General features: G+C 34.8%; 1 protein-coding gene across 6 annotated transcripts in view; it reads left to right on the plus strand.

The window, feature by feature from the left end:
• SENP7 (SUMO specific peptidase 7) overlaps positions 1-26,289 on the plus strand; it is a 147,704-nt gene that overhangs the window by 75,973 nt on the left and 45,442 nt on the right. For 5 of the 6 annotated variants that reach the window (XM_068546836.1, XM_068546837.1, XM_068546839.1 and 2 more), the window contains one exon: positions 20,568-20,683. In XM_068546836.1, the coding sequence (XP_068402937.1) occupies positions 20,568-20,683 (116 nt within the window). Of the gene's footprint in view, positions 1-20,567; positions 20,692-26,289 lie in introns of those variants that run through there. The other variant, XM_068546841.1, reaches the window with a different exon arrangement.

The following is a 26,289-nucleotide window of genomic DNA, read 5'->3' on the forward strand; positions in this document are numbered from 1 at the left end:
TATGAACTTATAAATTTTATGAATTTTTCTCCTTTTGGAAAATATTTTGTGTTTCACTTAGGTTCTACTTAGTAAATTCTCAGTGACAATTTTAACTTTATACTTTTTCTGAATTTGCTGAAAAAAAAAAAGAGCTCCAGTGGCATTATCCAGTTACTAATACATTTAATGTATAATCAGAGATAGTAGAAATGCATTTATCATTTTGCACTGTAAGTGTTTATATTTGCCTCCTGTACTAGACCATGAGCTCCTTAAGGAGAGATCATATCTTATTTACATTTATATCCAGTGCTTAGCTCAATACATATTGAATTTTGTGCACTTGGGTTAATGTTCATGTCATTTAACCTTGATCTTTGGTTTCCTTAGTTGTAAAAAGAGAAATAATTTTGAATAATGTTTCTAACCTCACAAAATTGTGTACAATCTTTTTAAAATCTCACTTGTGAGAATTCTTTATGACCATAAAATACCATACAAAAAAATGTTATTATTGAAGATACTTTCTGTAGAGAAAGTCACTTATGTACTGTTACCATGGAATTCAAATGACATCAGTGCATTCATGCTGTTATGAAAAATAGCACTATTGTGAGGATTCTGTGAAACTATCAAATTGTAATCTATACTTTTCAGGCTTTATACCAACCTGGGGCTAAGGTTTACTAGTAATAACTCTAAAATTTCTGGCTCTTTCTAAAATCTATTCAGTGAGAACTCTAGGTCTCCTAAAGTCCTTTCCAAATAGTAAGGAAATTTCCAGGTGGTATTTGATATGGACCATGGAAATTCATTCTCTTGGTGGTAATTTTCTTTCTTTGATTCTTGCATTTAGAATAGGCATAGCCTTTGGAGCCAGACGCCTGGATTCAGATTTTAGCAGTACTGCTAACATGCTGACTTACCTTGGGCAAGTTACCTATTCTATCTTTAAAACAAGGATAATTATACACACCTTATAGGATTATTGTGCAGATTTAAGGAGATCACCGATGTAAAATGCCTAGAACTTGATAGGTAACTAATAAATGGTAGTCACAATTGCCACAGCCATACTAGTATTACCATGTGGTTTAAGGAGTACTGTACTCCTTAAACCAAACTAGTTCTCTCTTCCCTTAAAATGAGTTCATTTTGAGGAGAATCCAGAGTGCCCCATAAATTTTAAGTATGGCCATATCATCACTTCACTAGATATGCCCCATTAAAACTAAATACAGGATGAACACAGGATAGGCTCGAGGACGGGACTCTTGTAACCAACCTCCTCCTAGTTTGCCTGTCTTAAAATCAGAAAGAGTAAATAGAAATTAGATCTTCTCAGAAGGAAACATGATGTTCTGACATTATTGTTACTGTTCTGTTATTGTAGAGAATGTGGCCAACTTTGTTACAAAGATAGAATGTCAAGTAGCAACTAGAAGTTGGTGGGTTGAAGAATGGGGGCTATGGCTGAAAACTGAGGAGGTTTCCTCTGAAAACCCAATGCTTGTGCCCTTGATGATACATATGGAAAAATGTTGTATGAAGGCTAAAAGTCTTACTTTAGCCTTAGCTTGTCTTTAGTGTTCAGAGCTGTTATTACCAACTTTAATGACAACCTGAATGTAATTATATAGGAAAAAAAGTCTTGTGTTTTATGCCAAAAGTAAAGGATTAATAGAAAACACCAAAAGTGAATAGGAAATTTAAATTAAAATGGCCACCTTGAAGTAGCATATTTGTTTTCTCTAGATGCCAATTTATCATTTTAACATATAGATACTTAATTATTAACCTTTATATTATTCCTATAATAATTTTTAATTAATATTTATTAAGTCTTTACTATGATATTACACTGTGATAAATGCTATACCTGTATTAACTTATTTAGTACAGACTTGAATTGCAGCTCAGGCAATTTGCTTAACTTCTCCTTCTCTGTACCTCAGTTTAGCCCATCTGTAAGATAAGATAATACCTAGGTATGCTGGAGGAGTAAATGAGAAAATCACTTTTTATCTTTTAATTTGATAACTTTTTACATCAATACATAGAGATCTATTTTATCTTCTTTTACATACATCTACTTCCTTATGAGTGGACATTTAGGGTATTTTTCATTTTTTATCTGTATAACAATGCCATAATAAATGGAGTTATCTTTTTTTAAATTTATTTTTTAAATAAATTTATTTATTTATTTATTTTTGGCTGCATTGGGTCTTTGTTGCTGTGTGCAGGTTTTCTCTGGTTGCGTCGAGCAGGGGCTACTCTTTGTTGCGGTGCATGGGCTTCTCATTGCAGTGGCTTCTCTTGTTGCAGAGCACGGGCTCTAGGTGCGTGGCCTTCAGTAGTTGCAGCACGTGGGCTCAGTAGTTGTGGCTCGCTGGCTGTAGAGTGCAGGCTCAGTAGTTGTGGTGCACGGGCTTAGTTGCTCCGCGGCATGTGGGATCTTCCTGGACCAGGGCTCGAACCCGTGTCCCCTGCATTGGCAGGCGGAGTCTTAACCACTGCGCCACCAGGGAAGTCCATTAAGTTTATTTATTTAATTTATTTAGTTTTGGCTGTGTTGGGTCTTCGTTGCTGCACGCAGGCTTTCTCTAGTTGCAGTGAGCGGGGCTACTCTTCATTGCGGTGCACGGGCTTCTCATATTGGTGGCTTCTCTTGTTGCAGAGCACGGGCTCTAGGCACACAGGCTCAGTAGTTGTGGCTCGCTGGCTGTAGAGTGCAGGCTCAGTAGTTGTGGTGCACGGGCTTAGTTGGTCCGCGGCATGTGGGATCCTCCCAGACCAGGGATCGAACCCGTGTCCCCTGCATTGGCAGGCAGATTCTTAACCACTGTGCTACCAGGGAAGTCCCAATAAATGTTTACATATATGTCTTTGTGTATTTATTCTTATAAATCTTCTAGTGCCATTCTCCTGAATTTTATCCAGAATTAAGTGATATCATTGAAATTTTTTGATGACCTGTTGGCAAAAATAAATATAATTGTTTTCAATAAATTGTTTTCATTTCAGTCATTTTGTATTTTAGTGAAGATGGATTTTGTATTTCTCACATGAGTTTCCTCTTTAGTCTTTGCATGTATTGGGGTGTTTCAGTTGTTTCTTACTGATTTGTAAGAACTCTTATGAAAGGTACTAACTCTTTGTTATATGTGTTGCAAAAATATTTTTAGGTTTCCTATTTGTAATTTTACTTCGTTTATAGTAACTTCTGTAGTATTGATACTTAAAGTTTTACTTTGTAAAACCTGTCAGTGTTTGACCCCAGTGTTTTGGTTTATTCTTGGAAAGACCTCCTCAACCCCAAGTATAAAAATAGGTCAGTGAACTACAGTTTTAATTTGTGATTTTTTAAATGAGGTATTAGGCCCAGAATAACGGTCTGGAGATAACTTTTCTAATTGTTTTGATTCCTTTTTGCCTTTCTGGAGTCTGGTATAAATGTCTATGGATACATGGGTTGCTTCCACTTTTTTGCTATTGTGAATAATAACACTGTTACGAACATCAGTGTACAAGTATCTGTGTTTCTACTTTTAATTCTTTTGGGTGTATGTCCGAAAGTGGAATTGCTGGATCATTTAATTCTATTATTAATTTTTTGAGTAACCCCCACACTGTTCTCTGTAGTAACTGCACCATTTTACATTGACACAGCAGTGCACAAGGGTCCTGGTTTTTTCATATCATTGATAACGCTTGTTATTTTCTGTGTTTGCATAATAGCCATCCTAATGGGTGTGAAGCGATATCTCATTGGGCTTTTGATATGGTTGTCCCTAGTAATTACTGATATTGAACATCTTTTTCATGAGTTTATTGGCCACTCATGTATCTTCTTTGGAGAACTGTCTAGTCAACTCCTTTGCCCATTGATGAATCAGGTTGTTATTTATTTATTTATTTTATAACATCTTTATTGGAGTATAATTGCTTTACAATGTTGTGTTAGTTTCTGCTCTATAACAAAGTGAATCAGCTATATGCAGACGTATATCCCCACATCCCCTCCCTCTTGCATCTCTCTCCCACCCCTCTAGGTGGTCACAGAGCACCAAGCTGATCTCCCTGTGCTATGCTGCTGCTTCCCACTAGCTATCTGTTTTACATTTGGTAGTGTATATATGTCAGTGTTACTCTCTCACTTCGTCCCAGCTTACCCTTCCCCTCCCCGTGTTCTCAAGTCCATTCTCTGAGTCTGCATCTTCATTCATGTCCTGCCCCTAGGTTCATCAGAACCATTTTTTTTTTTTTTTAGATTCCATATATACGTGTTAGCGCACGGTATTCGTTTTTGTCTTTCTGACTTACTTCACTCTGTATGACAGACTCTAGGTCCATCCACCTCACTACAAATAACTCAGTTTCGTTTCTTTTTATGGCTGAGTAATATTCCATTGTATATATGTGTCACATTTTCTTTATCCATTCATCTGTCGATGGACACTTAGGTTGCTTCCATGTCGTGGCTACTGTAAATAGAGCTTCAGTGAACATTGAGGTGCATGTGTCTTTTTGAATTATGGTTTCCTCAGGGTATATGCCCAGTAGTGGGATTGCTGGGTCATATGGTAGTTCTACTTTTAGTTTTTTAAGGAACCTCCATACTGTTCTCCATAGCGGCTGTATCAATTTACATTCCCACCAACAGTGCAAGGGGGTTCCCTTTTCTCCACACCCTCTCCAGCATTTATTGTTTGTAGATTTTTTGATGATGGCCATTCTGACCGGTGTGAGGTGATACCTCATTGTAGTTTTGATTTCCATTTCTCTAATAATTAGTGATGTTGACCATCTTTTCATGTGTTTCTTGGCAATCTGTATATCTTTGGAGAAATGTCTATTTAGGTCTTCTGCCCATTTTTGGATTGGGTTCTTTGTTTTTTTGATATTGAGCTGCATGAGCTGCTTGTATATTTTAGAGATTAATCCTTTGTCAGTTGCTTTGTTTGCAAATATTTTCTCCATTCTGAGGGTTGTCTTTTCGTCTTGTTTATGGTTTCCTTTGCTGTACAAAAGCTTTTAAGTTTCATTAGGTCCCATTTGTATATTTTTGTTTTTATTTCCATTTCTCTGGGAGGTGGGTCAAAAAGGATCTTGCTGTGATTTATGTCATAGAGTGTTCTGCCTATGTTTTCCTCTAAGAGTTTTATAGTGTCTGGCATTACATTTAGGTGTTTAATCCATTTTGAATTTATTTTTGTGTATGGTGTTAGGGAGTGTTCTAATTTCATTCTTTTACATGTACCTGTCCAGTTTTCCCAGCACCATTTATTGAAGAGGCTGTCTTTTCTCCATTGTATATTCTTGCCTCCTTTATCAAAGATGAGGTGACCATATGTGCGTGGGTTTATCTCTGGGCTTTCTATCCTGTCCCATTGATCTATATTTCTGTTTCTGTGCCAGTACCATCCTATCTTGATTACTGTAGCTTTGTAGTATAGTCTGAAGTCAGGGAGCCTGATTCCTCCAGCTCCGTTTTTCTTTCTCAAGATTGCTTTGGCTGTTCGGGGTCTTTTGTGTTTCCATACAAATTGTGCAATTTTCTATTCTAGTTCTGTGAAAAATGCCATTGGTAATTTGATAGGGATTGCATTGAATCTGTAGATTGCTTTGGGTAGTATAGTCATTTTCACCATGTTGATTCTTTCAATCCAAGAACATGGTATATATCTCTCCATCTTTTTGTGTCGTCTTTAATTTCTTTCATCAGTGTCTTATAGTTTTCTGCATATAGGTCTTTTCTCTCCTTAGGTAGGTTTATTCCTAGATATTTTATTCTTTTTGTTGCAATGGTAAATGGGAGTGCTCCCTTAAATTCTCTTTCAGATTCTTTGTCATTAGTGTATAGGAATGTAAGAGATTACTGTGTATTAAGTTTGTATCCTGCTACTCTACCAAATTCATTGATTAGCTCTAGTAGTTTTCTGGTAACATCTTTAGGATTCTCTATGTATAGTATCATGTCATCTGCAAACAGTGACAGTTTTGCTTCTTCTTTTCCGATTTGGATTCCTTTTATTTCTTTTTTTTCACTGATTGCTGTGGCTATAACTTCCAAAACTGTGTTGAATAATAGTGGTGAGAGTGGGCAACCTTGTCTTGTTCCTGATCTTAGAGGAAATGGTTTCAGTTTTTCACAATTGAGAACAATGTTGGCTGTGGGTTTGTCAGATATGGCCTTTATTATGTTGAGGTAGGTTCCCTCTGTGCTTACTGTCTGGAGGGTTTTTATCATAAATGGGTGTTGAATTTTGTGGAAAGCTTTTTGTGCATCTATTGAGATAATCATATGGTTTTTATCTTTCAGTTTGTTAATAATAGTGTATCACATTGACTGATTTGCATATATTTAAGAATCCTTGCATTCCTGGGGTAAACCCCACTTGATCATGGTATATGATCTTTTTAATGTGCTGTTGGATTCTGTTTGCTGGGATTTTGTTGAGGATTTTTGCATATATGTTCATCTGTGATATTGCCCTGTAGTTTTCTTTTTTTGTGACACCTTTGTCTGGCTTTGGTATCAGGGTGATGGTGGACTCGTAGAATGAGTTTGGGAGTGTTCCTCCCTCTGCTATGTTTTGGAAGAGTTTTAGAAGGATAGGTGTTAACTCTTCTCTAAATGTTTGATAGAATTCGCCTGGGAATTCTGGGCTTTTGTTTGTTGGAAGATTTTTAATCTCAGTTTGAAATTCAGTGCTTTGTGATTGGTCTGTTTATACTTTCTATTTCTTCCTGGTTCAGTCTTGGAAGGTTGTGCTTTTCTAGGAATTTGTCCGTTTCTTCCAGGTTGTCCATTTTATTGGCATATAGTTGCTTGTAGTAATCTCTCTTGATCCTTTGTAATTCTGCAGTGTCAGTTGTTACTTCTCCTTTTTCATTTCTAATTCTTTTGAGTCTTCTCCCTTTCTTTTTTGACGAGTCTGGCTAATGGTTTATCAATTTTGTTTATCTTCTGAAAGAACCAGCTTTTAGTTTTATTCATGTGTGCTATCGTTTCCTTCATTTCTTTTTCATTTATTTCTGATCTGATCTTTATGATTTCTTTCCTTCTGCTAACTTTGGGGTTTTTTTGTTCTTCTTTCTCTAATTGCTTTAGGTGTAAGTTTAGGTTGTTTATTTGAGGTGTTTCTTGTTTCTTGAGGTAGGATTGTATTGCTATAAACTTCCCTCTTAGAACTGCTTTTGCTGCCTCGCATGGGTTTTGGGTGGTCGTGTTTTCATTGTCACTTGTTTCTAGGTATTTTTTGATTTCCTCTTTGATTTCTTCAATGATCTCTTGGTTATTTAGTAGCATATTGTCTAGCCTCCATGTATTTGTATTTTTTTACAGTTTCTGTGCTGTAATTGATATCTAGTCTCATAGTGTTGTGGTCGGAAAAGATACTTGATACAATTTCAATCTTCTTAAATTTACCAAGGCTTGATTTGTAACTCACGATATGGTGTATCCTGGAGAATGTTCCATGAGCACTTGAGAAGAAAGTGTATTCTGTTGTTTTTGGATGGAATGTGCTATAAATATCAGTTAAGTCCATCTTGTTTAATGTTTCATTTAAAGGTTATGTTTCCTTATTTATTTTCATTTTGGATGATCTGTCCATTGGTGAAAGTGGGGTGTTAAAGTCCCCTACTATGATTGTGTTACTGTCAATTTCTCCTTTTATGTCTGTTAGCATTTGCCTTATGTATTGAGGTGCTCCTATGTTGGGTGCGTAAATATTTACAATTGTTATATCTTCTTCTTAGATTGATCGCTTGATCATTATGTAGTGTCCTTCTTTGTCTCTTGTAATAGTCTTTATTTTACGTTCTGTTTTGTCTGATATGAGAATTGCTGCTCTAGCTTTCTTTTGATTTCCATTTGCATGGAGTATCTTTTTCCATCCCCTCACTTTCTTTCTGTATGTATCCCTAGGTCTGAAGTGGGTCTATTGTAGACAGCATGTATACGGGTCTTGTTTTTGTATCTATTCAGTCAGCCTGTGTCTTTTGGTTGGAGCATTTAATCCAGTTACATTTAAGGTAGTTATTGATATGTATGTTCCTATTACCATTTTCTTATTTGTTTTTGGTTTGTTTTTGTAGGTCTTTTCATTCTTTTTTGTTTCCTGCGCAGAGAAGTTGTTTTAGCATTTGTTGTAAAGCTGGTTTGGTGGTGCTGAATTCTCTTAGCTTTTGCTTGTCTGTAAAAGTTTTAATTTCTCTGTCAAATCTGAATGAGAACCGTGCTGGGTAGAGTACTCTTGGTTTTAGGTTTTTCCCTTTTATCACTTTAAATATGTGCTGCCCACTCCCTTCTGGCTTGCAGAGTTTCTGCTGAAAGATCAGCTGTTAACCTCATGGGCATTCCCTTGTATGTTATTTGTTGCTTTTCCCTTGCTGCTTTTAATATTTTTTGTTTGTATTTAATTTTTGATAGTTTGATTAGTATGTGTCTTGGATTATTTCTCCTTGGATTTATCCTGTATGGGACTCTCTGCGCTTCCTGGAGTTGATTATTTCCTTTCCCATATCAGGGAAGTTTTCAACTATAATGTTTTCAAATATTTTCTCATACACTTTCTTTTTCTCTTCTTCTTCTGGGACCCCTATAATTCGAATGTTGATGCGTTTAATGATGCCCCAGCCGTCTCTGAGGCTGTCCTCAATTCTGTTCTTTCTTTTTTCTGCTCCCTGGCAGTTATTTCCACCATTTTATCTTCCAGCTCACTTATCCATTTTTCTGCTTCAGTTATTCTGCTATTGATTCCTTCTAGAGCATTTTTAATTTCAGTAATTGTGTTGTTCATCACTGTTTGTTTGCTCTTTAGTTCTTCTACATCCTTGTTAAATGTTTCTTGTATTTTCTCCATTCTGTTTCCAAGAATTTGAATCATCTTTTCTATCATTACTCTGAATTCTTTTTCAGGTAGGTTATGTATCTCGTCTTCATTTATTTGGTCTTGTAGGTTTTTCCCTTGCTCCTTCGTCTGTAACATATGTTTTTGTTGTTTCTTTTTTTTTTTTTTTTTTTTTTGCTGGGTGGTGCTGTATTCCCGTCTTACTGGTTGTTTCGCCTGAGACCTACAGCACTGAAATTTGCAGCCAATTGGATAGAGCCTGGTCGTGGTGCTGAGATGAGGACCTCTGGGAGGCTTCACTCCGATTAATAGTCCCTGGGGTCTGAGGTTCTCTCTAAGTCCAGCAGTTTGGAGTCGGAGCTCCCACCACAGTAGCTTGGGCCCAACATCCAGAATGGGAACCAGGATCCCGCAAGCTTCGTGGTGTGGTAAAAAAAAAAAAAAAAAAAAGCAAGCAATAAAGAAAAAGAGGAGCAGTACAATATCAAAGAATAAAAAACAAAATAAAATTAGAAAGATAAAAAATATATTAGGAAAAATAAAAGTATAATTGAAACAGCCAGTCACTGGGGGTTCCTTCTGTTCCCTTAGGTGTCCATGGTCCCCCACCAGTGCCTGGTAAGTGTCCTAGTTGTGCGGAGACTTGAATTCCCCATCATCCTAGTATGCCATCTTCTGTTTTTTATTTTTGAGTTTTAGGAGTTCTCTCTATATTCTGAATATTAATATATTATCAGAAATATGATTTACAAATATTTTCTCCCATTTTGTGGGTTGACTTTTATTCTACTGATACTGCCATTTGATGTACAGAAGTTTCAATTTTGATCAAGTCCAATATATCTTATGTTTCCATCTTTTGCCTGTGCTTTGGTGTCATATCCAAGAAATTTCTGCCAAATCTAGTGTCATGAACATTTTCCCCTATGCTAAGAGTTTTATAGTTTCAGCTTATGCATTTAGGCCTTTGATGCATTTTGAGTTAACTTTTATGTAGGGTGTTAGGTGAGGGTCCATCTTCATTCTTTTTGCATGTGGATATTCTGTTTCTCCATATGCTTTGTTGAAAAGGCTGTCCTTTCCCCCACTGAATGGTCTTGGCAGCCATGTGAAAATCATCTGACATATATGCGAGGGTTTATTTCTGGATGCTGTTCTATTACATTGATCTCTATATCTGTCTTTATGACAGTACCATGGTGTTTTGATTATTATAGCTTTGTAGTAAGTTTTGAAATCAGGGAGTGTGAGACCTCCAAATTTGTTTAAGATTGTTTTTGGCTCTTCGGGTTTCCTTAAGGTCATGTATGCGTTTTAGGATAAGTTTTTGTATTTCTGCAAGAAATGCTACTGCAGTTTTGATAAGATTGAATTCAGCGTGTAGATTGCTTTAGGTGGTATTGACATCTTAACAATATTAAGTCTTCCAATCCATGAACATGGGATGTGTTTCCATTTATTAATGTCTTTTTAAATTTCTTTCAGCCATGTTTTATAGTTTTCATTGTACAAGTCTTTTGTCTCCTTGGTTAAGTTAAGTGCTAAGTTTTTTTTTCTCTACTTGAAGCTATTGTAAATAGATTGTTCTCTTAGTTTCTTTTTTTTGTTGTTGTTTATTAATTCTAACAGTTTTGTGTTTGTGTATGTGTGTGTGCAATCATTAGAGTTTCCTACATGTAAGATCATATCATCTGCAAACACAGATTATTTCTTTCCAGTTTTGATGCTTTTATATTTCTTTTTCTTGTATAAGTGCTCTGGCTAGAACTTCTAGTACTGTGTTGACTAGAAGTGGTAAAAGTGGGCATCCTTGTGTTATTCCTGATCCTAGAAGAAAAGCTGTCAATCTTTCATCATTGAGTTTGATGTTTCCTGTGCAGTTTTGATATATGGTTTTTACTATGTTGAGGTGGGTAGTTTGTTTCTATTCCTAGGTTGTCGAATTTTATTTTTTAGTTATTAGGAAAGGGTATTGAATTTTGTGGAGTGCTTTTTCTGCATTAATTGACATGACCATGTGGTTTTACACTTTTATTCTGTTAATGTGGTGTATTATATTGATAGATTTTTGTATGTTGAACCATCCTTGCATCCCGGGAATAAATCCATGTAGTTAAGGTATATAACCATATGAGCCATTTGAGGTATTTTATTGAGGATTTTTGCATCAATATTCCTTGGCGATATCGGCCTATATTTTTATTGTAGTGTCTTTGAATTGATTTGCTATCAGGGCAATGCTTGACCTCACAGAATGAGGATGTATTCCATCATCTTCAGTTTTTTGGAAGAGTTTGAAAAGATTATCTGTTAGTTGTTCTTTAAAAGTTTGATAGAATTCACTGTTTGAGGCTGTCAGTTCCAGGGCTTTCCTTTATTGGGAGGTTTTTGGTTACTGACTCAATGTCCTTACTAGTTATGGGTCTATTCAGATTTTCTATTTCTTTGTGATTTAGTAGGTTTTGTGTCAGTAGGAATTTGTTAATTTCATCTACATTATCCAGTTCATATGTTCATCGTACTCTCTTCTAATCCTCTTTATTTCTGTAGGACTGGTCATGATGTTTTAATTTTCATTTCTGATTTTATTAATTTGGATCTTCTCTTTGTTTTCTTAGTCCATCTATCTAAAGTTCTGTTGATTTTATTGATCTTTCTGAAGAACAAACTTTTGGTTTTGTTGATTTTTCTCTTTTTTTTCTCCCATTCGCTTTTTATCTCTGCTCTTATCTTTATTATTTTATTACTTCCACTACCTTTGAATTTAGTTTGTTGTTTTTCTAGTTCCTTAAGTTGTAAAGTTAGGTTGTTGATATGAGATATTTCTTCTTTTTTAGTGTAAGCATCTATAGCTGTATATTTCTCCTTTAGTACTGCTTTTGCTTCATCCCATGTGTTTTGATATGTTGTCCTTTCATTTTCATTTATCCCTCAGCATTTTCTATTTCCTTGTGATTTCTTCTTAGACCCATTGGCTGTTTCAGAGTGTGTTGTTTAATTTCCACAGATGTGAGTATTCCAGTTTTCCTTCTGTTACTGATTTCTAACTTCATCCTGTGTGGTCAGAGAAGATGCCTTGTATGATATTTATCTTTCTAAATCTGCTGAGATGTAGTTTTTTGTCTTAAAATATAGCTATCATAGAGAATGTCCTTTGTACACTTGAGAAGAATGTGTATTCTCTTGTTGGGTAGGGTATTCTGTATATGACGGTTAGGTCTCGTAGGTTTATTTTATTTGTTTAAGTCCTCTAATTCCTTACATATCTTCTGTCAGGTTGTTCTGTTCCTGTTGAGAGTGGGGTATTGAAGTCTTCAACTATTACTGTGAAAATGTCTGTTTCTCCTTTCTGTTCTATCAATTTTTTCCTTCATATATTTTGATAGTATTAGGTGTGTAAGTATTTACAATTGTTAAATCACCTTGTTGTATTGAACCTTGTACTAGTATATAATGTGCTTCTTTCTCTCCTGTGAACTTCTGATTTAAGGTCTATTTTGTCTGATGTTAGTATAGCCGCCCTTGCTCTCTTTTGGCTAGTATTTGCATAGAATATCTTTTTTCATATTTTTACTTTCAACCTATTTGTGTCTTTGCATCTAAAGTGAGTCTCTTGTAGACAGCCTATAGTTGGATCTTTTTTTTTTTTTTTTTTGCCATGCCATGCAGCATGTGGGATCTTAGTTCCCTGACCAGGGATTGAACCTGCACCCCCTGCGGTGGAAGCACAGAGTCTTAACCACTGGACTGCCAAGGAAGTCTTGGATCATATTTTTTTAATCCATTCTGCCAGTCTTTATCTTTTGTTTGGGGTTGAGTTAATTACAATTAAAGCAGTTATTGATAAGGAAGGACTTTCTGTGATTTTGATATTTGTTTTCTATATGCCTTATAGCTTTTTTGCCCCTTATTTCCTACATTACTGTCTTTCTCTGTGTTTACTTGTTTTTTTGTAGTGAAGCTTTTTGATTCCATTCTCATTTCCTTTTGTCTGTATTCTATAGCTGATTTCTTTGTGGTTATCATGGGGATTACATTTAACATTCTAAAGTTATAACATGCTAATTTGAATTTATGCCAGCTTAATTTCAATAACATTCAGAACTGTGCTCCTTTATAGCTCTGTCCTCACATCCTTTCAATTATTGATGTCATAAAATGATATCTTTATGAATTGTTTGTTCAAAAGCATAGTCTAATAATTTAAAACATGCATTAGTTTCTTAAGTCAGTGGTCCCCAACCTTTTTGGCACCAGGGACCAGTTTCGTGGAAGACAGTTTTTCCATGGACGGGGGTGGGGGGTGGTGGTTCAGGCAGTAATGCGAGCGATGGGGAGTGATGGGTAGTGGCAGATGAAGCTTCACTTGCCTACTGGCTGCTCACCTCCTGCTGTGCGGCCTGGTTCGTAACAGACCGTGTGGACCAGTAGCAGTCCGTGGCCCGGGGGTTGGGGACCCCTGGCTTAAATCATGTAGAAAATAAATGGGCAAGTAACAAACCAGAGTTACAATACCTGATTTTATAATTGTCTATGAATTTACTTTTACCAGTTATCTTTATTTCTTCATATGGCTTTGAATTACTGTCTAATGTCCTATCATTCCAACACAAAGGACTCTCTTTAGTTTTTCTTGTAGGGCTGGTTTTTCTTATAGTGGTAATGAACTCCCTCAGCTTTTGATTGTCTTAGAATGTCTTAATTTTGTCCTCATTTTTGAAGGACAGTTTGGCCAGATATAGGATTTCCTGTTGACAGTTTTTTCCTTTAGTCCTTTGAATATAACAATTCAGTGCCTTCTGGCCAGCATGCTTATTGATGAGAAATCTGCTCATAATCTTATTGAGGATCTTTTGTGTGTGATGAGTCACTTTTTGCTTGGTGCTTTCAAGATTCTCTCTTTGCCTTTGTCTTTGGACAATTTGATTATAACATTTCTTGGTGTAGGTCTCATTCAGTTTACTCTACATGTAGCTCCTTGAACTTTTTAGGTATTTATATTCATGTTTTTCATCAAATTTGGAATTCTTTGGTGATATTTATTCCAATAATATCTTTGCCCCTTTCTCTTCTCCTCTGAGACTCCAACAATGTGTATATTAGTCCATGTTTTGGTGTCCCATAGGTCCCTTAGGCTCTGTTTACTTTTCTTAAATTTTTCTTCTTTCTGGGCCTTCCCTGGTGGCGCAGTGGTTAAGAATCTGCCTGCCAATGCAGGGGGCATGGGTTCGAGCCCTTGTCCGGGAACATCCCACATTCTGCGGAGCAACTAAGCCCATGGGCTACAACTACTGAGCCTGCGCTCTGGAGCCCATTCTCTGTAACAAAGAGAAGCCACTGCAAAAAGAAGCCTGGGTGCCATGACGAAGAGTAACCCCTGCTCGCCGCAACTAGGGAAAGCCTGTGTGCAGCAACGAAGACCCAACACAGCCAAAAAATAAATAAATAAATTTATTAAAAACATTTTTTTTTTTTCTTCTTTCTGTTCCTCAGATTTGGTCATTTCCATGATCATATTTTCAGGTTCAGTGACCGTTTCTTCTTGTTTCTTCTCCCTGCTCAAATCTGCTTTTGAATCTCTCTAATAAATTTTCATTTCAGTTATTATACTTTTTTAGCTCCAGAATTTCCTTTTGGTTCATTTGTGTATTTTGTCTTTTATTGATATTTTCATTTTGTCATAAGTCATTTTCTTGACTTTTGTCCAAGATTTTTTTCTTTTTCTTTTAATTTCACCGCGTCACGTAGCATGTGGGATTTTAGTTCCCTGACCGACCAGGGATCAAACCTGCATCCCCTGCTTTGGAAGTGCGGAGTCTTAACTGCTGTACCATCAGGGAAGTCCCTGAGGATCTTTAAGATAGTCGTTTTAATGTCTTTGTCTGCTGAGTCTGCCAACTGGATTTTTTCAGGGACAGGTTCTGTTGATTAATTTTTTTTCTGTTGAATTGGCCATACTTTCCTGTTTCTTTGTATGTCTTATGAATTTTTGTTGTTGTTGAAAACTTGACATTTGGATCTTATAAGATACCAAGTCTGAAAATCAGATTCTCTCCCTTCCCCAGTGTTTGCTGGATTTTTTCCCTTTGTTTGTTAGTTTTTTAAATTGTTGTAACATGTCCCTGTTCCAGGGATCAGCCTGATATGTAAACAAAAGGTCTTTTCAGGTTTTTTCTGAGCCTGTGTCTTTCCCCAGTTATGTCTGTGACTTTCTAAATTTCCTTGTACATGTGATTACGTTTTAGTGTCCTAGTCCTTAAATGTTTGGTTCCCATAAGGAGAAGATGGGAAAAATGAAGGGAGGAAATAAAACAAAATAGGTGCTAGTTCTTTAAATGTCTTGGAAATTGTTTTAGCAATTCCAAGAGGAAGGGGAGATTGTTGCAACAGTGGTGGTGATTGTTGCAGCAATGGCTGCCTGTCTCTATGTCTGCTTATCCACGATCAGAGATAGCAATCAGTGATCAGAATACAGATTCCCAGTATTTGGAGGATGAGGTCCTTATTGCTCATGTTGGTAATTGTAAGCCTGTGCAAACAGTTCTAGGAACTTGGGCATTGCTGCTTGCCTCCAAGCTAGGCATAGGTAACTGCTACCATCCAAATTGCCTAAATTGACCAAAATTAACTGCAATTTACTGTTGAAACTTTTGACTGGAAGTTGCAAGCCTTCTGTAGACTCCAGAATTCCAAAGTAGTTACATCATACAGATTCTGCCAGTGCAGTTGTCATCTAGGTGAGAACATGGTAGGTGTTTCCTACTCCGCAATCTTCCCTGAGGTCACTTGGTATGTATTTCATATTTTATTGTACAGGGATCTTTGATTTATTCTTGGTGTCTGATTTTTTAGTACTTTTATAGACGTAAAAATTTCTAAGTGAGGGTAGGGGAGGGAAGAATTGGGAGTTTGGGATTAGCAGATGCAAATTATTGTATATAGGATGGATAAACAACAAGATCCTACTCTATAGCACAGGGAACTGTATTCAATGTCCTGTGATAAACCATGATGGAAAAGAATATGAAAAAGAATATATATACATATAACTGAATCACTTTGGTGTACAACAGAAATTAACACAACATTGTAAATCAACTGTACTTCAATAAAATTTAAAAAATTTCTGTGTTGTTAAATAGTTTTGAAAATGGAGTAATTACTGTATAATAAATTCTACTGTAAAGGAATGCTGTAGGTTAATAATTTTATATAGTTTTTTATTTCAAAATTTTTACCCACTTAAATAATACCATAATGAGTTGTTTTGTTAATTATAGTTATCGTGGGTGAGAAGATTGTTGGTAAAGATTGAATTCATTCTATGGCTATTCTAATTAGTACCAAATTGGTTTCCCAATTGTTTATCAATTTGCTTTTAAAAATTAGTTTATTGATATGTTACTGACAGAACATTGTATTAGTTTTAGGTATACAACATAATGATCTCATATATGTATATATTGCAAAATGAGTAACACAGTAAGTTTAGTTAACATCCATCACCTCACATAGTTACAGTTTTTTTCTCTTGATGAGAACTTTTAAGATCTACTATGTTAGCAGCTTTCAAATATATAGTACAGTATTGTCATCTATAGTCTTCATGCTGTACCTTACATCCCCAGGACTTATTTCTCTTACAGCTGGAAACTTGTACCTTTTTACCACCTTCAGTCATTTCATGCCCCTGGCTCTGGCAGCCACCAGTCTGTTGTCTGTATCTAGGTGTGTGTTTGTCTGTTTTTAAATTTAGATTCCACATATAAGTGAGATTGTACGGTATTTGTCTTTGTCCAAGGTTCATTCATGTTGTCACAAATGGCAGGATTTCTTTCTTTTTTTATGACTGAATAATATTCCATCGTGTGTGTGTTTGTCACATTTTCTTTATCCATTCATCTATTGATGGACACTTATGTTGTTTCCATGTCTTGGCTGTTGCAAATAATGCTGCAGTGAACATGGGGGTGTGTATATCTTTTTGAGAGAGTGATTTTGTTTCCTAAGGATACATACTAAGAAGTGGAATTGCTGGATCGTATATTAGTTCTATTTTTAATTTTTTGAGGAACCTTCATACTGTTTTCCATAGTGGCTGCAGTAATTTACATTCCCACAGCACTCCACATCCTTGCCAACACTTATTTCTTATCTTTTGATAATAGTCTTTCTCACATGTGTGAGATTATACCTCATTGTGGTTTTGATACACATTTCCCTGATGATTAGTGGATGTTGAGCTCCTTTTCATGTACCTGTTGGTCATTTGTAGTCTTCTTTGGAAAAACTTCTGTTCAGTTTCTCTGCCTATTTTTTAATGAAATTGTTCTACTTTTTTGGTTGAGTTGTATGAATTCTTTATATATTTTGGATATTAACTCCCTTATCAGATACATGATTTACAAATATTTTCTCCTATTCCATGGGTTGCCTTTTAATTTTGTTGAAGGTTTCCTTTGCTGTGAAGCTTTTTGGTCCCACTTTTTAATTTTCTTTTCTTGCCTTTGTTTTGGTGTTTAATCCAAAAAATCATTGCCAAGATCAATGTGAAGGAACTTACCCTCATGTTTTCTTCTAGGAGTTTTATGGTTTCAGGTCATACATTTAAGTGTTTAATCCATTTTGTGTTGATTTTTGTATATGGTATAAGATATTGATGCAGTTTCATTCTTTTGCATGTGGCTGTCAAGTTTTCCCAACATCAGTTATTGAAGAGACTCTCCTTTTCCCATTGTGTATTCTTAGCGTGTTTATCATACAGGAGTTGACCATATATGCATGGATTAATTTCTGGCTCTCTATTCTGTTTCATTCATTTATGTGTCTGTTTTTATGCCAATACTATATTGTTTTGATTACTGTGGTTTTGTAATATAGTTTGAAATCATGAAGTGTGATTCCTCTGGCTTTGTTTTTCTTTCTCAAGATTGCTTTGGCTATTTGGGGTCTTTAGTAGTTCCATACAAATTTTAAGACTGTTCTATTTCTGTGAAAAAGGCCATTAGAATGTTGATAGGGATTGCTTTGAATCTGTAGGTTGCTTTGGGTAGGATGAACATTTTAACAAAATTAATTTTTCCAATCCATGAGTACAGAATATCTTCCCATTTATTTGTGTCTTCAGTTTCTTTCATCAGTATCTTATAGTTTTCAGTGTACAGGTTTTTCTCCTTCTAGGTTATATTTATTCATAAGTATAATTTTATTCTTTTCGCTATAGTTGTAAATGGGATTTTTTCTTAATTTCTCTTTCAGATAGTTCATTGTTAGTTATAGAAATGCAACTGATTGTAGTATGTTGACTTTGTATCCTGCAACTTTAGTGAATTCATTTATTAGTTCTCAGTTTTTTGCTGGATTTTCTAGGGTTTCTTTCTATAAGATCATATCATCTGCAAATAATGACAGTTTTACTTTTTCCTTTCTGATTTGGATGCCTTTTATTTATTTATTTTTTCTTGTCTAATTTGTCTAGCCAGGATTTCCAGTACTGCGTTGAATAAGAGTGGTGAGAGTGGGCACCCTTGTCTTGTTCTTCATCTTAGAGGTGAAGCTTTTAATTTTTCACTGTTTAATATGATGTTAGCTGTGGGTTTGTGGCATTGGCCTTTATTATGTTGTGGTATGTTCCTTTTATACCCAGGTTTTTGAGGGTTTTATCATGAAAGGATGTTGAATTTTGTCAAATGCTTTTTCTGCGTCTTTTGAGGGATCAGATGATTTTTATCTTTCATTTTGTTAATGTGGTTTATCACGTTGATTGATTTTTGGATGTTGTACCATTCTTGCATCTCTGGAATAAGTCCCACTTGCTCATGGTGTATGATCCTTTTAACATGTGTGGTGGAATTTGGTTTCCTAATACTTTGATGAGAATTTTTGCATCTCTATGCATCAGGGGTATTTGGTGTATAGTTTTCTTTTCCTGTAGTGTTCTTAACTGGCTTTGGTATTAGTGTAGTGATGGCCTTGTAAAATGAGTATAGAAGTGTTCCCTCCTCTTAAAATTTTTGGAAGAGTTTGAGAAGGATTGGCATTAATTCTTCTTTAATTGCTTGGTAGAATTACCAGTGAAACCATTTGGTCCTGGGCTTCTCTGTGTTGGGAGGTTTTTGATTACTAATTCAGTCTCCTTGTTATTGATCTGTTCAGATTTTCTTTTTCTTCATGATTCAGTTTGGTAGGTTTGGTATGTTTCTAGATATTTGTCCATTTCTTCTAGGTTATATGACTTGATGTACAATTGTTTGTAATAGTCACTTATGATACTTCATATTTCTGTGCTACCAGTTGTTACGATTTTATTCACAAGTCTTCTCTCTTTTTCTTCTCTTTTTTCCCTTAGTCTAGGTAAAAGGTTTTTTGCCCCCAGAAAACCAGCTCTTAGGTTATCCATATTGTTGGCATATAATTACTTATTGTAGTTTCTTGATGATCTGTTTTGATTTATTTGAGTCTTTTTTTTCTTGGTTTGGGTAGCTAAAGGTTTGTCAACTTTATTTTTTAAAAAAAACTAGCTCTTAGTTTTGTTTATCTTTTCTGTTGTTTTTCTTATTTCTATTTTATTTACTTCTGCTCTGATCTTTGTTGTTTCTTTCCTTGTGCTTAGTTTGGGCTTCATTTGTTCTTTTTCTAGTTCCAAGAGGTATAAAGTGAGGTTGTTTATTGGAGTTCTTTCTTGTTTTTTAATATAGGCGTTTATTGCTATTGACTTCCCTCATAGAACATTCCATAGATTTTGACATTTTATGCTCACATTTTCATTTGTTTCAAGATATTTCTTGATCTTCCTTTTGATTTTTTCTTTGGCCAGTTGGTTTTCAGGAGCATATTGTTTAACCTCCATATACTTGTGAATTTTTCAGCTTTCCTCCTGTTATTGATTTCTCATTTTATACTGTTTGGTTGGGAAAGATATTTTGTAGATTTTAGTCTTCTTAAATTTGCTAAGACTTGCATTGTGGCCTATCATGTGACTTATCATGGAGAATGTTCTGTGTTTATGTTTTATAAATGCATGTCAGGTCTATTTGGTCAAGTTTATGGTTCAATCCAATGTTTCCTTTTTGATTTTTTTTTTTTTTTTGGTCTGGATGATCTAATGATTACTGAAAGTGGGGTGAGGTATTGAAATCCCCTACTACTATTGTATTATGTTTTCATTAATAGTGATATTATGCTCATCATCCAAAACTTGTTTTTCACACAGTATTATATTTTATGTATTTAACCAGTAGGTTATATTTTAAATTATTTTCTCTGTAGGTAAAATTTGTAACTACACTCCAAACTTTATTTTGTACATAACTTTTGATATGTGAACCATGCTTGAAACATATTAACAATTACCTTTGACTTATTTTTTGATTACACATAAGTGTGATTATCATGTACTTGTGTTCATGGAATTTTTACTTTTTAGACCTCTTCAATGTATTTAATACTTCTATTATTCTTTGTTCATTTTGCATGTGCACAATTCTGTGTTGTGCTTATCTTGTTTTTTCCTTCCAAAGAAACATGGAGAATTTAAAGGTAGAACAGGAATGAGAACTTATTTCTCAAGTCATATTTTAATATTCTTTTTACTGTTCAGATTACAGCCTCTGCTATACAGGATGCCATTTGTAACCTGTTATTTTTATCTTGAATATATGTCAGCTGGCTTCTAAATTCATTTGTGTTTAGAAGAATTGAGTATAATATTATTTTGTTTTGCAGGAGTTCACAACCAAGTCAGACAGACAATAATTATGCAAAGCAGGCTGCATACACTAAAGAAAAACGAAGAGATGATGATAGCATTTCTCTTGTAATGTCTGATACTCAACCTAAAGGTTTGTGAACCTCAGAAAACTGTTGCCAATTGAATTTTTTTTTTGTTGCATTTTTAATAATATTTTTTTAACTAACTTTATTTATACATGAAAGTAAAGAGATTTTTTAGCGACACAAAGAAAATTGCTAAATTTACCATTTGTATACTGTAGTATACATCTCTTGATTTATTTACAAAATCCAGAAGTTAAATTTGAATATTATTATTTTCTTTCTTTTTTTTTTGTTGGGGCTGGGCATATAGCTATAAAGTTATAATGTTAGTTTGACTCTTTCTAAATGTCATTTCCATGGATATGTCTAGTAAATGATATTACTGCTAACTTGATTATTATTATTAGCTTCCCACTGTCTATCCTCCTACTCTGAAATACATTCTTTATTCATTAGAATTTCTCTCGACTCTAGGAGGATGCCAATACAAGCCACTATTAGCCCAAATTTAAAGGTAAATACATCCCAGACTTCTGAAAATTCACTGTAGGCCTCCTTGCCTGTCGGGTTAATGAATTGACTTCTTTTCTCCTTTTTGTCTCTTCTTATAAAGACCGTAAAATAATTTATAAAAGTTTTCACCAAAACAAATTTATACATTAGTCAAATGAGAAACTAACATCTTCAAGGGTCTCTTGGATTATTGATAGCTTCAAACTAGTTGAGGTATCTTGTTTTCTGAATGATTTTATAAATTATTCACAAGAAACAGGATCCTTCAATGACACTATGTAAAAATTCTTTGTACTTCATTTGGAACACAGCTGTTTTCACATTTTAAATAGTCTTTTTCATAGAGGAGGAAAACCTAAAAGGAAACTAGACTAATATCTTTGATGTATACAAGAAACCAGCTGCAGCTCTTATGAGGGCAATCTCTAAAGTATTGTGACTCTGTAGACATAATCTTTCAGTTGGTCACTAAGTACTATCTGCATATAATGAAGGACACTTATTTATTTATTTATTTTTACAAATTGTCCTTTTCCCAGAAATAATTATCTTTAATTACAATATAAAAATATAAGTGGGCTTATACTGTACAAGTGGGCTCAATTCAGATACTATCGAGACACTGTTAAACCTTCATTGCTTTCCTGGGTAGAGTAGGAATAGTTAAATAAAAAGCTTTCTAATTTGTGCCCTTCAGTATTCCTTCAAAGTCACAGTAGAATTTTAGACTTACAGCAGGGAAAAAAATGCATGATAAAAGAAACACTTTATAGTTTCTTAGTATCCCTGAAGGTTCTCCTCTTAAGTAAAGTGTTTTTAAGAAAGTTAGCTATTGAAACTTTATTGAAACTCACCGTATTTTCATTCTATAGATAATTGTGTCTAATACCAATTGTTTAACATGAGCCCATAAATTAATGAGAGTTCTGAATTAAATCCCAGGTATACCATTGTAAACAGTTTTTTCTTCCAGTTTTTTTGAGATATAATTGACAGACAGCACTGTATAAGTTTAAGGTGTACAGCGTAATGATTTGACTTACATACATCATGAAATGATTATCACAGTGAATTTAGTGAGCATCCTTCTTCTCATATAGATACAGAATTAAAGAAATAGAAAAAAAATTTTCCTTGTGATGAGAACTCTTAGGATTTACTCTCCTAACAACTTTCTTATATAACACACAGCAGTGTTAATTATATTTATCATGTTATACATTACATCCCTAGAACTTATTTATCTTATAACAGGAAGTTTGTACATGTTGACTGCCGTCTTGCAATTCTGCCTCCCCAGCCTCTGATAACCACAAATCTTATCTCTTTTTCTGAGTTTCTTTGTTTTTGAATTATAATTGACCTACAACATTATGTTAGTTCCTCTTACATGACATAGTAATTCAGTATTTCTATACATTTCAGAATGATCACGATAAGTCTAGTTATGATCTGTCACCATACAAAGATATTACATAGTTATTGACTATATTCCCCACACTAGATATACTTTTCTTTTGTAGTACATTAAGTTTGACTTGTAGAATTTGCTTTTTTGAAGATAATACATTGGAAATATTTAACATCTTTTTTTTATAGGAATTTGTTAGCTCTTTAATTTTATATGCTAGTAATATTTGTAAGTTAAATTGTATTTGTTATCAGGTAGAGTCTTGTTTTTACAATGTCTAGCTCTACCTAATAAATTTATTCCTGTTTCCCATGCAATAGTCTTGGCCCATGTGCAATTAGTAAACTGTTAGAAGGAAAACTCCTGTATAATAGAGTTTTTTTCAAGCTCTATTTCTTTCATCAGGTTCTTTTTAACTTTCAGTTTTATATTTATTATAGCTGATTAACAATGTTGTGCTAGTTTCAGATATGCAACAAAGTGATTCAGTTATACGTATACATGTATCTATTATTTTTCAAATTCTTTTCCCAATTAGGTTGTTACAGAATATTGAGGAGAATTCCCTGTGCTGTACAGTAGGTCCTTGTTGGTTATTCATTTTAAATACAGCAGTGTGTACATGTCAGTCCCATACTCCCTAACTGTCCCCCGACCCACACCCTTCCCCCCCGGTAACCATAAGTTTGTTCTCTAAGTCTGTGAGTCTGTTTCTGTTTTGTAAATAAGTTCATTTGTATCATTTTTTTTTTTTTTTTAGATTCTGCATATAAGCGATATCATACCATATTTCTCTTTCTCTGTCTGACTTACTTCACTCAGTATGACAGTCTCTAGGTCCATCCATGTTGCTGTGAATGGCAATTACTTCATTCTTTTTAATGGCTGAGTAGTATTCCATTGCATATATGTACCACATCTTCTTTATCCATTCTTCTATCAATGGACATTTAGGTTGTTTCCATGTCTTGGCTATTGTAAACAGCGCTGTAATGAATATTGGGGTGCATATATCCTTTTGGACCGTATTTTACTCTGGGTATATGCCCAGGAGTGGGATTGCGGGACTATGTGGTAGCTCTATTTTTGGCTTCTTAGGGAATTTCCATACTGTTCGCCATAGTGGCTGCACCAATTTACATTCTCACCAGTAGTGTAGGAGGGTTCCCTTCTCTCCACACCCTCTCCAGCATTTATTGTTTGTGGATTTTTTCATGATCGCCATTCTGACTGGTGTGAGGTGACATCTCATTGTACTTTTAATTTGCATTTCTCTAATAATTATCAATGTTGAACATCTTTTCATGTGCCTCTTGCCCATCTGTATGTCTTCTTTGGAGAAATGTCTATTTAGGTCTTCTGCCCATTTTTGATTAGGTTGTTTGTTTTGATGATATTAAGCCACATGAGCTGTTTGTAAATTTTGGAGACTAATCCCTTGTTGGTCACATCATTTGCAAATGCTTTCTCCCATTCTGAGGGTTGTCTTTTCTTCTTGTTTATGGTTTCCTTTGCTATGCAAAAACTTTTGAGTTTAATTAGGTCTCATTTGTTTATTTTTGTTTTTATTTCCATTACCCTGGGAGACAGATTGAAAAAGATACTGCCGTGATTTATGTCTGAGAGTGTTCATCCTATGTTTTCCTCTAAGTTTTTATAGTGTCCAGTCTCACATTTAGGTCTTTAATCCATTTTGAATTTATTTTTGTGTATGGTGTTAAAGAATGTTCTAATTTAATTTTTTTAACATGTAGCCGTCCGGTTTTCCTAGCACCATTTATTGAAGAGACTGTCTTTTCTCCATTATATAGTCTTGCCTCCTTTGTCATGGATTAATTGACCATAGGTGCATGGGTTTATTTCTGGGCTTTCTATCCTATTCCATTGATCTGTATTTCTATTTTTGTGCTAGTACCATACTGTTTTGATGACTATAGCTTTGTAGTATAGTCTGAAGTCAGGGAGCCTGATTCCTTCAGCTCCATTTTTCTTTCTCAAGATTGCTTTGGCTATTCTGGGTCTTTTGTGTCTCCATACAAATTTTTAAGATTTTTTTGTTCTAGTTATGTGAAAAATGCCATTGGTAATTTGATAGGGATTGCACTGAATCTGTAGATTGCCTTGGTTAGTATAAGCATTTTGACAATATCGATTCTTCCAGTCCAAGAACATGGTATATCTTTCGACCTGTTTGTGTCGTCTTTGATTTCTTTCATCAGTGTCTTATAGTTTTTGGAGTACAGGTCTTTTGTCTTCTTAGGTAGGTTTGTTCCTAGGTGTTTTATTCTTTTTGATGTGATGGTAAATGGGATTGTTTCTTCAATTTCTCTTTCTGATCTTTCGTTGTTAGTGTATAGAAATGCAACAGATTTCTGTGTATTAATTTTGTAACCTGCAACTTTATCAAATTCATTGATGAGCTCTAGTAGTTTTCTGGTAGCATCTTTAGGATTTTCTATGTATAGTATCATGTCATCTGTAAACAGTGAAAATTTAACTTCTTCTTTTCCAATTTAGATTCCTTTTATTTTTTTTTCTTCTCTGATTGCTGTAGCTAGGACTTCAAAAACTATGTTGAAAGTGGCAAGAGTGGACATCCTTGTCTTGTTCCTGATCTTTGAGGAAATGCTTTTAGCTTTTCACTGTTGAGTATGATGTTAGCTGTAGGTTTGTCATATATGGTATGACCATATGTTGAGGTATGTTCCCTCTATGCCCACTTTCTGGAGAGTTTTTATCATAAATGGGTGCTGAATTTTGTCAAAAGCTTTTTCTGCATCTAATGAGATGATCATATGATTTTTATTCTTCAGTTTGTTGATGTGGTGTATCATATTGACTGATTTGCAGGCATTGAAAAATCCTTCCATCCCTGGGATAAATCCCACTTGATCATGGTGTATGATCCTTTTAATGTGTTGTTGGATTCGGAATGCTAGTATTCTGTTGAGGATTTTTGCATCTATATTCATCAATGATATTGGCCTGTAATTTTCTTTTTTTTTTTTTTGTAGTATATTTGTCTGGTTTTGGTAACAGAATGAATTTGGGAGTTTTCCTTCCTCTGCAATTTTTTGGAACAATTTCAGAAGGATAGCTGTTAGCTCTTCTCTAAATGTTGAATAGAATTCGCCTGTGAAGCCATCTGGTCCTGAACTTCTGTTTGTTGGGAGTTTTTAAATCACAGTTTGAATTTCATTACTTGTGATTGGTCTGTTCATAATTTCTATTTCTTCCTGGTTCAGTCTTGGGAGAGTGTACCTTTCTAAGAATTTGTCCATTTCTTCCAGGTTGTCCGTTTTATTGCCCTATAGATGCTCTCTTATGATCCTTTGTATTTCTGTAGTGTCAGTTGTAACTTCTCCTTTTTCATTTCTAATTTTATTGGTTTGAATCCTCCCTTTTTTTCTTGATGAGTCTGGCTAAAGGTTTATTAATTTTGTTTATCTTCTCAAAGAACCAGCTTTTAGTTTCATTAATCTTTGCTATTGTTTTCTTTTTCTCTGTTTCATTTATTTCTGCTCTGGTCTTTATGATTTCTTTCCTTCTATTAGCTTTAGGTTTTGCTTGTTCTTCTTTCTCTAGTTGCTTTAGGTGTAAGGTTAGGTTGTTCATTTGAGATTTTTCTTGTTTCCTGAGGTAAACTTGTATTGCTATAGAACTGCTTTTGCTGCATCCCATAGGTTTTGGATCATTGTGCTTTGTTTTCATTTGTCTCTAGGTATTTTTTGATTTCCTCTTTGATTT

The sequence above is a fragment of the Eschrichtius robustus genome, chromosome 6 (assembly GCF_028021215.1).
Source record: "Eschrichtius robustus isolate mEscRob2 chromosome 6, mEscRob2.pri, whole genome shotgun sequence".
Lineage (NCBI taxonomy): Eukaryota > Metazoa > Chordata > Mammalia > Artiodactyla > Eschrichtiidae > Eschrichtius > Eschrichtius robustus.